The 13,002-nt window shown below is 30.4% G+C and overlaps 1 protein-coding gene across 1 annotated transcript; it reads right to left on the reverse strand.

Annotated features, from left to right (window-relative positions):
• Positions 1–6,314: 6,314 nt before the first annotated feature.
• On the reverse strand, positions 6,315–9,882 carry LOC112031497 (GDP-L-galactose phosphorylase 2). The gene is made up of 5 exons (XM_024064191.2): positions 9,311–9,882; positions 8,034–8,473; positions 7,677–7,862; positions 7,318–7,578; positions 6,315–6,766 (listed from the first exon to the last, which is right to left on the reverse strand). Exons 1-5 carry the CDS (start codon positions 9,447–9,449, stop codon positions 6,434–6,436), a joined length of 1,359 nt encoding a protein of 452 aa, XP_023919959.1. The 5' UTR covers positions 9,450–9,882; the 3' UTR covers positions 6,315–6,433.
• Between the last annotated feature and the right edge of the window lie 3,120 nt (positions 9,883–13,002).

Genomic DNA, 13,002 nt, shown 5'->3' on the forward strand with positions numbered 1-13,002 from the left:
GATAGACTACTATAGAATACAAAGTACTTGATAGGCGCTCCAAACTAGGCAGCAAATCTCAATTTGTGCATAATGGCGTTTAAGAAGTTGCACTTGACATGATTATAGCCTTATTAAGAGCATCTCCAATAAAGTAAGGAAAGCCAAATATAGAGAATAAAACCAGAAAAAAGAGAAAAAACGAGCTCCAACAACTTCTTTAAAACTCAAAAAGTTTTTTGCTAATGAACAGTCATTCTCCAAACCTGATGTGCTACTGTTTATTAGCAAAAGAATAAAACATAATAAAAAATTAGCAAAGAAAGAAGTAGGGATGAGAGTATGAGAATTCGTGTGTTAAAAATGAATGAAGAAATAATATTTAAATAAGATAGAAAAATGATAGAGAATCTATTAAAAGATGTATTTGAAAAAGTAAGTATATAAAAGGTAAATATCATTGTTCACTATCCAAACAGTATAAAAATATAAAATAGTTGCTGAAAATGCTCTAACATGATTATAAGCCTTGAAATTACGTCCTATTTTTCTTTCCGTAGAGGTCTAACATGTAATTTTGCTAAATCAAAGGAGCAAAATTTCAAGGCGACAGCCAACAAGACCACTAAAAAAAATTGGAAAACAAACATTTATTTTTTTTAATCTATATTTATATCTATACTTACATAATTTTTTTATATAATGTGTTGTTTTAGGAATTTTTTTATTTTTATATAATGTAATTGTGTAACGTTAAATCTTTTTACTTTTGTTGAATAATTTTAAATTTTCCATAAAAGTTTTTTAAAAAAAAAAATTTCAAATCATTAGCCAAATATACATTTAATTTGAATTTTAGAATTACAAATAGTGCTAAACCATGTTTGTTTAAACTAATCAAAATCCACACTCTTTTTTTTAAATAAAGCAACCCAGTACCAAATATAAATCTGGTTTATTTTTTTAAATTATAATTAAATTAGATATATTCTTTTCAATAAATTCTCTAATTTGGCTTTTTATATATCAATATCATATATAAATTATTTGGTCCAACTTTTTCATGTATTGTACAGTTTGTACTGGTTAATGATTTGCATTATGTTATTTCTAGCAGTACTAAGGATAACTTTTTTTTTTCATAATATTTTTAACAATATATTAAAAATAATAAATTGTGATAAGAATAACATCACTTACATATAAATCTACCTTAATTTCCCATTTATTATGCACCAATCAATCAATCAATATCAATATATATATATATATATATATATAAGCAGAGATCTCATGCAGGAAAGCATGAGGTCCTGCCATATAAAACTAACCATGTTTTGTGTTATTTCTATATTGCTTAGTGTGGGGGTAAGTTTTTCTAATTCCCATTATTAGTCCAAAATTTTACGGAGACTTTGTGGTTGAATGAATTTTCAAGGTTCAAATTTTAATAGGTTGGTGGCTGTTTTTCTGTGTTTTAAATTAAGTTGTGACCAAAAGATATTTGAAAAAAAAAATTCTCCCAATTTTAACAGTTTGGTTTCAGGAAAAAAGAGCGCAATGCATTTATGCTTCCATCTAGCACAAGCGTCATATTCTGCAAATCATAAACCTAGGTGGATTTTGTTCCATCTTTTCTTTGGCGTAAGAATTGGCCGGATTAGTATAATACCAATGTTTTGGCACATCATATAAACATCAATTTTTTATTTCTTTTTTACATGAATATTGATATTAGGGGAAAAAAAAAAAAAAAGGAGATGCAAAATCAATTTTGTTTTCCTTCTTTGTTCATAAACATTCCACAATTCTTTTGTTGACAATTATATTTGTTTCCCCAGTATGCTATCATTCTATCATTTTGATTTTTTGTCCTTTTTTTTAGAGAAACAATCACACATAGAAGTAAAGGAGAGGGAATGAGTCTAACACAAAAGCATACCACAATACACTCTCTCAAGCAATGTGGAATAATTATCTTTTTATTTTTATTTTGAATCAAACACACACATCACACACGAGGGATTGTGCCTTTATGCTTGATTCTCTTCTTAATCTAACACACCCTCTCTTGGCTCTATCTCTCTACATCAACAACACCAGGTGAGCTTACAATATATTAAAAATAATAAATTGTGATAAGAATAACATCACTTACATATAAATCTACCTTAATTTCCCATTTATTATGCACCAATCAATCAATCAATATCAATATATATATATATATATATATATAAGCAGAGATCTCATGCAGGAAAGCATGAGGTCCTGCCATATAAAACTAACCATGTTTTGTGTTATTTCTATATTGCTTAGTGTGGGGGTAAGTTTTTCTAATTCCCATTATTAGTCCAAAATTTTACGGAGACTTTGTGGTTGAATGAATTTTCAAGGTTCAAATTTTAATAGGTTGGTGGCTGTTTTTCTGTGTTTTAAATTAAGTTGTGACCAAAAGATATTTGAAAAAAAAAATTCTCCCAATTTTAACAGTTTGGTTTCAGGAAAAAAGAGCGCAATGCATTTATGCTTCCATCTAGCACAAGCGTCATATTCTGCAAATCATAAACCTAGGTGGATTTTGTTCCATCTTTTCTTTGGCGTAAGAATTGGCCGGATTAGTATAATACCAATGTTTTGGCACATCATATAAACATCAATTTTTTATTTCTTTTTTACATGAATATTGATATTAGGGGAAAAAAAAAAAAAAAGGAGATGCAAAATCAATTTTGTTTTCCTTCTTTGTTCATAAACATTCCACAATTCTTTTGTTGACAATTATATTTGTTTCCCCAGTATGCTATCATTCTATCATTTTGATTTTTTGTCCTTTTTTTTAGAGAAACAATCACACATAGAAGTAAAGGAGAGGGAATGAGTCTAACACAAAAGCATACCACAATACACTCTCTCAAGCAATGTGGAATAATTATCTTTTTATTTTTATTTTGAATCAAACACACACATCACACACGAGGGATTGTGCCTTTATGCTTGATTCTCTTCTTAATCTAACACACCCTCTCTTGGCTCTATCTCTCTACATCAACAACACCAGGTGAGCTTCTCATATAATGTAACTGATTATCTAATGTCACTGGTATACTAAACAATTCTAATTAAAAACTAACTATAAATATATTTTGGAATTGGAAAAAATGTGTTACTTTACGTTATTACTTTAAAATATGTTAAACATTCTACATAATTTTTACTCTAATTTTGCATTTAGCTTTTTTTAACATCTATCATTATGTTTTTTTTTTTTTTTTAAAACTGTTACACAAAAGTTCACATTAACATATTTTACTGTTATCTCATTAATGTCTCATCCATTGACTAAGCTTACACCACATTTTCCTCTATTCTTCATGTCTTTTAGCATACCCATCATTTTAGTATTTTAAAAAAAGTAAAAAATAATAATAATAATAATAATTAAGGACTAATAGTAATAACCAATCAGATAAGGTTCTGAAGAGAGATAGAGAGACAAAAATGTTGTGGATTATTAAATAAGACGTATTGTTTCACTATATATTACCAAAATAAAAGACCTGAGACTGACAAAGCATTTGAAAGAAAGAGAAAGAGAAATCTAAGAGGTCACCACCTTTGTTATACCTCTGTTATATTGCATAAAAGAAACTGAATTTTTTTTTACTTTATGAGTACATGCTGAATAAAAGTTTAGACTTCTTCATATTTGGTTAGTTTTAAAGCATACTCCCTAATATTTTACTATCCATGTTATGTTCACATTGTTTCTTATTATTTTTAGTAAACGATTGCTTATTATAGTTGCTAAACTTATTCTCTGAAATTGAAATGAAAACTTGCAAGATCAAAAGCAAAGGGTGCTTTTGGATTGGGAGAAACGTTTCAACATCATTTGGGGAATTGCTCAAGGGCTTCTTTATCTTTACCAGGACTCTAAATTAAGGATCATTCATAGAGATTTGAAAACCAGTAACATTCTTCTAGATCAGGAAATGAACCCCAAAATATCCGACTTGGGACTGGCAAGGATTGTTGGTGGCACACAAACTGAGGCAAACACAACTAAAATAGTTGGAACTTAGTATGTTTCTTACAAACGACATGATTACTATAGTTGGTTGTTTATATTATTACATATTATGGCATATCTTATCTATAAAAAAAAAAAAAAAAAAAATGAAAATCTTAGATCTTTAAACATTGTTTAGAGAATATGCACATAATTTCCTTGCTAATATTATAATTTGTTATGACAATTGTAATGCAATGACTATATCTCTCTAGAGTATGCATTAGAAGGAATTTTTTTGATCAAATCTGATGTTTTTAGTTTTGGTGTTGTTCTACTTGAGATTATAAGTAGAAAAAAGAACACAAGTTTTTATCAGTCAGAACAAGCAATAAGCCATCTAGATTATGTAAGTGTGCAAAAGTTTCTAAAATATCGGGTCTTTTTTTCACTTTATACTAGCTAGATTGTGTACCAGCTATGCTTTGGTCATTTTTTATTCATACCAATTTTTATTGTCACAGGCATGAAGACTGTGGACGGACAAAAAGGTGTTGGATTTAATGGACGAGACCCTACAAGATATTTGTATTGCAAATCAGTTTGTAAAGTGCGTAAATATTGGTCTATTAATTATGTGTACAAGAGAATCCAGGTGATCGCCCTACTATGATGAAGGTTATCAAGATGTTTGATATTGAAACTGTGAACCTTCCAACTCCCAAAGGACCAGCCTTTTTCATAAGGAGAGACCAATCCAAGGCAACTTCTTCTAATCAAACAGAATCAAATGATGAATTAACGAATACTCTAGAAGGACGATGATGCATGGTAAAGATTCTCATGAGTCTTGTAAATCTCTTAATTACTTATGCAATTTTTTTTGTGCACCCACAAATAGAAATATAATGTTTTCTTATTAACATTTCTTGGAAAGTTTGGGGGTTCATGGCCCCCAGGCTTGTATATACCTTTGCCCCTGATTTAATTTGTAAGTAATTTTATTTTTATTGTCTTATAATCTTCCTATATTATAAATTTTTAATTATTTTTCTATTTTAAGTAAAATTAATAAATTTAGCATTTTCCTTTTAGAAATAAGGAAAATATGGACCTTGATACGATGATATTGACATGTACATGTGGCCCTACTCATTCATGGGAAGAAACTGAAAATACTATTGAAATTTTAAGACTCTTAACTCATAGATGCCTTTTTTTTTGATATTATTTAGCTATAAACAAATCAAGTTGCTTGGGTTTGGCTAATTTAAAACTCAATTCATTATTTTTATCGAACTGATGAGTTGAGTCCAAGTCTTGTTTTCAAAATTGTTTGTCAAACATGCCAACTAAAATAAATAAATAAAAATTAGCTTTTCAACAATAAATAACTAAATAAATAACTTGGCTAGCTGAATCATTATTTTATAATAAGAACCTTGACCATATATCAATAATAAGAACCTTGACCATTATAGTAATGGGATAGGTGACATCATTGGATTGGGCCATGTGAAAGTAAATTTTTTTTTTTTCACTATTTTTGTGGGCAAGAATTAGATGTGGGAGGAAAGAAACGTAAATATAAGCTCAAAATCAGAGGTGTCCGATCATGCGCTTGGCAAATATGTGTCCACAACGTGCTTGTGTTGATGTGATAGTATTGAAGGTGCAATTATATGTCACTTGGGATCACTTGCATGGCAATGATGTAGCAGTTGATTTGGTAGATACTTTTGTGTCAATTATGGCTGACGTGGCTGAGCAAGTGATCCCAAGTGAGCAATGTTGTGTCTTAACGAGCGTTGGCTATATGAATCACCAGCATGGGTGGGTGTGTGACTAGAGTTGGGTCATGGGACGACAAGCAAAATCTTCTAAAGGGTTGTGAGAATGGTAGATCCTCAAAATTGACTCTGGTTTGAGCTGATTGATCAATCTACCATTTGGACAAAAGTTGATCAATTATGATGCGTAAGGGGCTGGAAAGGATCGATCTCATTGAAAAATGTACAGGAATGGTCCTTGAGACTTGAGTAGCTAGGTTTGGTGTGTTGCTAGAGTAGAGCAGAGAATAACACCAAAGCATGCTCTGAGTGTAGGAATTTGGAACAACAACTGAAGAAACACTACTAATTAAAAGCTACAAAAACGTAATCCTAATATACCATCTTTAAAAAAGCCAAAACAAAAAGGAAAATTCTGAATAAAACCTATGTATTTTCAATGTTTTGTTTGTATGGACTATGGTGTAGGTTTATATTTATATATTAAAGAATTGACCCATGAAAACCTTAGTAAGATTTGATTCAAGAATGGTTGATATGTCTTGATTCAAGCCACAATCAAGTGGATGAAAAGGCAATACAAAAACGTGAAATATACCGCTGATAAGATCATAAAGCAACACAAAGTTCTGAATAATTGTCAGAAACCCCATTAACCCAACGTTTTCAACACTATTTCCTGCTGAATATATAGTGTCCAGTCAGGTGGCTTGTAAAGAGATTCTTTTTCGTTTATGTTATTCTCTTCCACATTTGCCTTCTGCAATCCTGCTGCTTCAAATACATAATCCTTCACCTCTTGAAACCTTGCTTCTGATAAAGAAACCTCAGCAAGAAGTCTCCATGCATACGCCTCTGATGCATCATCGAAATCCTTCCTTCTTTTCAGCACAATGTGTCCGCTGATCTCCCATACTGCTGGGTTTACTTGAGTGTCCAATATTTCCTGGCTTACTTCTCCAAGTGCTTGTTTCTCAGCAAAACACTGAATATACACATGAAGCAATTATATAGTTCTTTTGCCAAAAGAAAAAAACAAGTATTAATATTATTATGTAATTCAGTTGTTATAACCAGTGGGGAGGGGGATATCAAATCCTGCTTCTCCTTTAAAAAAGACCAAAAATTGACGCTTGAGTTATAAGAATCTTGACAAAAGCACAAATATTATTGAGACACACTCGACAAAGTATCACCTTTGGGCATGTCGAGGCACAAAACATACAAAAACTCAGTAATTTTAACAATAAGTACAAAATGTTTTTGAAAATGATTAATATGAAATATTGTGATTGGTGCATAATAAAAACAGTTTCAATGATTAAACCAAGTAAAATGAATGTTGTTCCAATCACATTAAGTTATTTCAAAATTTGTGAAAAAATGTTATATCCTTAACATTAGTCTAATTTTAATGAGTCACAAATGAGTGTTTCAATAAAAGGAGAAGCCTGAACTGAAGTCTAATTTAAACCCCACAAAGCCACTAAGAACATACACGAAGTCAGCAAATGTGGTTATAAGAAATAACAATACCTGAGGAAACAAAAAGATCCTTTTCCCACAATCTGAGATCAGCACATTGAAAGGGATATTTTTGTTCTGCAGGCAAATGCAAGAACTAGCAACTACATCAGATAAATCCCTTATCGTATTTCCACCCTCGAAAACAAGACCTCGTGTTGGATAATTCCACAGCTCTGAAACAACCACTCCTTCATCGCACAGCCCCTTCTCCTCACCAACTCTTCGGTTTGGGGCTTTCTCAACTGGTAAGGGCACTGCCAAGTAATATGCCTGTAATCAAGTAGAACAATAACAAAATTTGAATCTATATAATCTTGTATCAGAAATTAATAAATAGGCCAATTGGATAGGAAGAGATAGATATATACTTGGTAGTGCAGGTGGTTAATAGTGGCAAAAGCACCCAAGCTGTTGTAACCCACTCTAAACAAGGGATCTGCTGCTTCTCTAGCCATATGAACTGCAAATAAGAAGCTCTTATGGTCGATCCTCTGTGGCAAGTAGTCGAGAAGCCGAGGTATCATTAGAACATGTCCATACTCAATAGGGCTCACCTGAACAACAAATTAAGTTCATACCCCAGTTAGTCAAGACAAGTACTAGAAGAATTCGTTCAAACACAAAGTAAAGATCCAAGTAGAACATTAAAAAGCATATAAATAAGGTCGTATATAATCTAACAAAAGAACAAAGTAGCTACTTTTGTTATAGATCATTGTGCTTACATTGATGGCAATAACGCTAGGAGAGTTCAAATCTGAAGCTATATCTGCGCTAGGGAAGAAGTGGCTCTTGTTGTCATTGCTTGGTTCAAACCTGAACAGCACCTCTTCTTGGCCAACTTTGGTGAAGTTGAATTTACTGTCATCAAAGGGCTGAAGAACCTGGTCGACCCGAAATTCAGTGAGCCGTTTCTTCAGGTGGCGACCTTCGTTTAGCTGGGCAATAAATCCGTATTTCCCAGGGATAACCTTTGTCTCACAATTGGTTACGTCGTAGAGAAAAAGCCCACGCCTCATTCGATCCTCCCACTGTCCAAGCAACAAATTGTGAAGGAAAAATACCTGAGGTAGTTCTTCAGACGAATTCACATTCACATTCACATTTCCATCTTCAATAGGATGCTCTCTGTCTATCTTGAACGTATATAGAGGAAGCTTTGAGACTGAAAACCAGAAATAATTAAGACCCAATAAACAAACAATTTGCTAAGAAAAAATTAACATAACAATGAACATGGTATATGCTTGTTTCGCCAAAAACGTAATTTTAAAAATGTCTTTTGCAATCATTTTCAGTATGTTCTTTGCTTGCTTATCATATTTAACTTATTATTCATAAATAAAAATTTATTGGAAATAACCCTTCCATATTTCCAATTTAATTAAATGGATAACATCACTAAATTCAATTTTCTTTTTCTAATTTTTTCCTCGGATACCAAACAACCAGACTCTTAGCTTAGTTTGTGTACAAATATATGGTTTTCCTGAAAGAAGTTTAAACATAAGTAAAGCTAAAAGTCTCTTTGCCATGCTGACTACAAATTTGGAAAATAAGTAAATGCTTAATCAGTAATAGCTTTATTTTCTTTAAAAAATTTTAGTTTATTTGTTAATGTTTTTTTTTTTCCTTAATTAGCTATAAGTCTATAACTATATAGACTTTAACATTTTCAACAAATCAATAATAATTTTTCCAAAAAATAAAAACCTTCAAATGGACTTTATATTATTATAGTAATAATAAAAAAAATAAAATTAACAATAAAATTAAAAGCATCCTTAAAATCCAATTAAATGATAAATCTTTCTCCACCTAAGTTTTGTCTTCCTCTTAGACTTTTTTCTTTAAGAGCAAGACTCATATTTAAAAAACTAAAAAAAAAAAAAATACTAACATTTAATCAAATAACTTATTTTGAGGGCAGCAAACAAATAACTTAATCCAGAAGTGACTTTGAAAAGCACATGCAATCATGCATTATTTTATACATACATACCAGGTAAGCAGCACTTTCCCAGGCAATTCCTTGTGCACCCTAAGGCTCTCTCAGAATTATTATCATCATTATTATTGTCCTCCTGGTAATTCGAAACCACTGTTGGAATCCTCTTGATAGTCAACACCCTTGTCATCATCTTGAAACCTTCTCAATCACACACACCAAAACCAAGATCTCCAACTCTCCCTCTTCTTGTGTGTATATATTTGTATATTATATTGCACAGAAAATAAATATATGAATATATGGATGTTTGTGAACAAAAGAGTGGTACGTACTAAAAAAAAGGGACCCAAAGAGAGAAAAAAGACAGTTTCACGGCTTTTACTTCTTAAAAACAAGAGAAGGGTCTCTTTGCCTAATAGGAAGAGTTCTTTTCTGGGTTTCTGTAGTTATTAGAGTTCTTTTCTTCTTGCGGCTGCGAGCAATAACCAAGTCTTTGCTATTTTCTCAAAGTCTCTAAGCGACTGCCTTTCCGTGTCTTTCTCTGCTTTCTTCTTCTTCTTGGTCTTTCAATGGTTTGTGTGGCGGTGCGATTGCCCTCCTTGTTTTTTATATAGAATACTGAATACCACAAGTCCCAAAGAAAATTACTTCATATTTATAGTCTTTGGGATGGGAAAGTATTAGAATGGGTTAGGAGCACTTTAACTTAAGATGTCAACTACGTGTTTCGTTAATCACCAATGATCATCCAGCATTTTTTGGGCCTTTGATCCTTCTTTAAGCGGTGGACAGGCATCTGAGTTGACTTCTGGTTTCAATATTATTATTATTATTATTATTTTTCTCTTTTATACCTCTTTTTTTTTTTTTTTTTTTTAGAGATACTTTTATTCCTCATTTCATATCATATCATATTATATATTTATTATATAATAAAATTTGAGCTTAATCGTCGTAGTTGCACCAAATGGCTACTCTCATTAATTAGTAAATTAATTTCATAAATAAAAAATAGCTCACCTTTAGATTTAGGTATAAGATTTAACAATAATTTAAAAAAATTTAAATTCTATTCAAACTAAAAATCTATTATAAAAAATTTCTAAACTTAAATCCCCACACAAAACCCATATTTTTTTTTTTGGTTTTTGTTTTTCCTCAAGTATAATAAAAGTTGGGTTTAAAATGCGTGATGTTTTTTCCTCAAGTATAATAAAATTGGGTTTAAAATGCGTGATTGGGCCAAGTGACTACTCTCACTAATTAGTAAATTAATCTTATAAAAATATAAATTGAAAAATAACCCACGTTTTGACTAAGGAATAATATTTAACAATAATTTAAAACAAATTTAAATTCTATTCAAACTAAAAGTCTATTATCAAACTTTTCTAAACTTAAATCCGACACAATCCACATTTTTGCTTTTTTCCCTCAAGTTGCATGTTTAATAATAATTTAAAACAAATTTAAATTCTATTCAAAATAAAAGTCTATTATAAAAAATTTCTAAACAATAAATCCCACACAACCCACACTTTTTTTCCTCTCAAGTTGCATCTTATTAAGTACAAAGCTCTTGACAAAAGGTTAAGATTTAACAATAATTTAATTTAAATAAGGTTTTATCATCTAATTAACAGCATCCTACTTTCATGTGACCAATTAATTAAAATTGTGGTTTTTGAGTTTGGGGTTTCTTGTTTAGAGTTTAGATTTTGAGGCTTAAGATCTTGTGTTTTACCATTTTAAGGTTTAGGATTAGGGTTTTACATGTTTGCTTTTCAAGTTTGTGGTTTTGATTTTATGTATGGGATTTACGGTTCTATGGTTTTTTTTTTTTTTTTTTTTTAGTTTTGTGGGTTTTGTGCTTATTTTTTCATTTATGGTTCAACAAGTTTTGGGTTTTGCATTTTTGTGTTCAGAATTGGGTTTTAGGGTTTCATGTTTTCATGTTAAGGATTGATTTTGAGTTTTGGATTCAATGTCTCTGTGTTAGGGATTTTTTTTATTTCGCATTTTTGTGTTTAGAATTTTGGGTGTTGTGGCTTAATTTTTGTGTTTAATATTTGAGGTAGAATTTGAGGGTTTTGTATTTAGTGCAAGGGATTTGGATTTCACCCTTTCGTGCTTACTGGGAAAAAGTATTAGTGTCCTCTTCTAAATATTAAGAGTAATTATTATAGAATGAAAGTCTATGTAATAGTTTTTGTTTTCTATTAACTTTTAGTCAACCATCAGATAACTAATAACTAAGATTGGAAATCCTTATTTTCTTTTGCTTTTTGCTAAGTTCGTAATTTTTTTAATTATATTGCTTTTTTTAATTAAAAGAAGGGTTTTATATCATATTGTATAATGGAAAAAGAGGGGGAAAATACCAAATATATATATATATATATAAATAAATAAATAGTATTTCTAATTCTAATCATTGAATTGGTTGTTATAAAGTTTCACTAAATTAATTGGTTGGGTGGTCTATAGGCTACCTCTCCTGGGTCCACTCTCAAAAATGCATTTTACTCCCTTAACTTTAATCAAATCATTTTAATCTACAATTTTAAAAATTGTTATTTTAGTCCATTAATTTGATAACACAATCACTTTAGTTTTTTGATCTACTACCATTATAATTTTCGGTTAATTACACCCTTAAAACAACGTTGTTTCACATTGTTAACAATAAAAAAATCATTTCAAAGATTATTTTTATCAGGTTGTTCTATGGACTAAAATGACAATTTTTTAAACTTAGCAAACTAAAATGATAGTTGTTAAAAGTTAATGGACCAAAATGACAATTTATCAAAGTTAATAAACTAAAATGATAATTTTTGAACACATGGACTAATAAAATGGTATTTGATCAAAGCTATAGGCCTAAAGTGTATTTTTAACCAAAATAAAGAGGCAGAGCATGGTCTATGCCATAATGCTAGGATCACAACAAAACCAAAACTTGTCCACATAACGATCGTGATTGTTGAAGTTATAGACCTTCCATTTTTACTTCATCACTTAGGGTGTGTTTGTTTGGAGGTGAAAAATGGTGGATAAAAAACTTTGGACAGAAAATAAAAAGGAAAACTTTTTTGAGTGTGTTTAATTAGGTAGAAATGAAAGAAAATAAATGGTGGAACTCAGGTGTTTTCTTCCTGAGCCCACCAAAAAGTTCTCCCCAAAATGAAGAAAAAACTAGTAAGGTTGAATTTTTTCTTAATTAACAAAAATCCCATATGCACATTCTTCAAGTTGCCTTTATTTTTTTTTTTTTTCTTTTCCACTAGGCAGTACGTTGCCCTTTTCTTTTTTTTTTCTTCTTCAGTTGCCCTTTTTTTTCAGCACTACCGTTGCCCTTTTTTTTGCTTTTGTTTTTTTTTTTCTTTTTTCTTTTTTTTCAGTACTGTTGCCTTTTTTTTCTGGGCTGTTGCCTTTTTTTTTTTTTTTTTTTTTTTTTTTTTTTTTTTTTTTTTTTCTAGGGGCCTGGTGCCTCTTTCTTTTTTTCTTTTTTTTTTTTTTTTTTTTTTTTTTTCCTGGTAGTAACATTACCTCTTCTTTTTTTGGGATATTATTTTTATTTTCTAATAAATTTGGATGATTGTTCTCTTTTTTTGTGTGGTTATTTGTCACTTTTTGTTTTAATTAAGCATCATTCTTTAACAAGGGTATATGAATAAATTTATTCAAGCTAATATTTTTATCCTTCCACTTTCCACTCTCAACCAAACAAAAAGGAGAGA

The sequence above is a fragment of the Quercus suber genome, unplaced genomic scaffold (genome assembly GCF_002906115.3).
Source record: "Quercus suber isolate HL8 unplaced genomic scaffold, Cork oak 2.0 scaffold_246, whole genome shotgun sequence".
Taxonomy (NCBI): Eukaryota; Viridiplantae; Streptophyta; class Magnoliopsida; order Fagales; family Fagaceae; genus Quercus; species Quercus suber.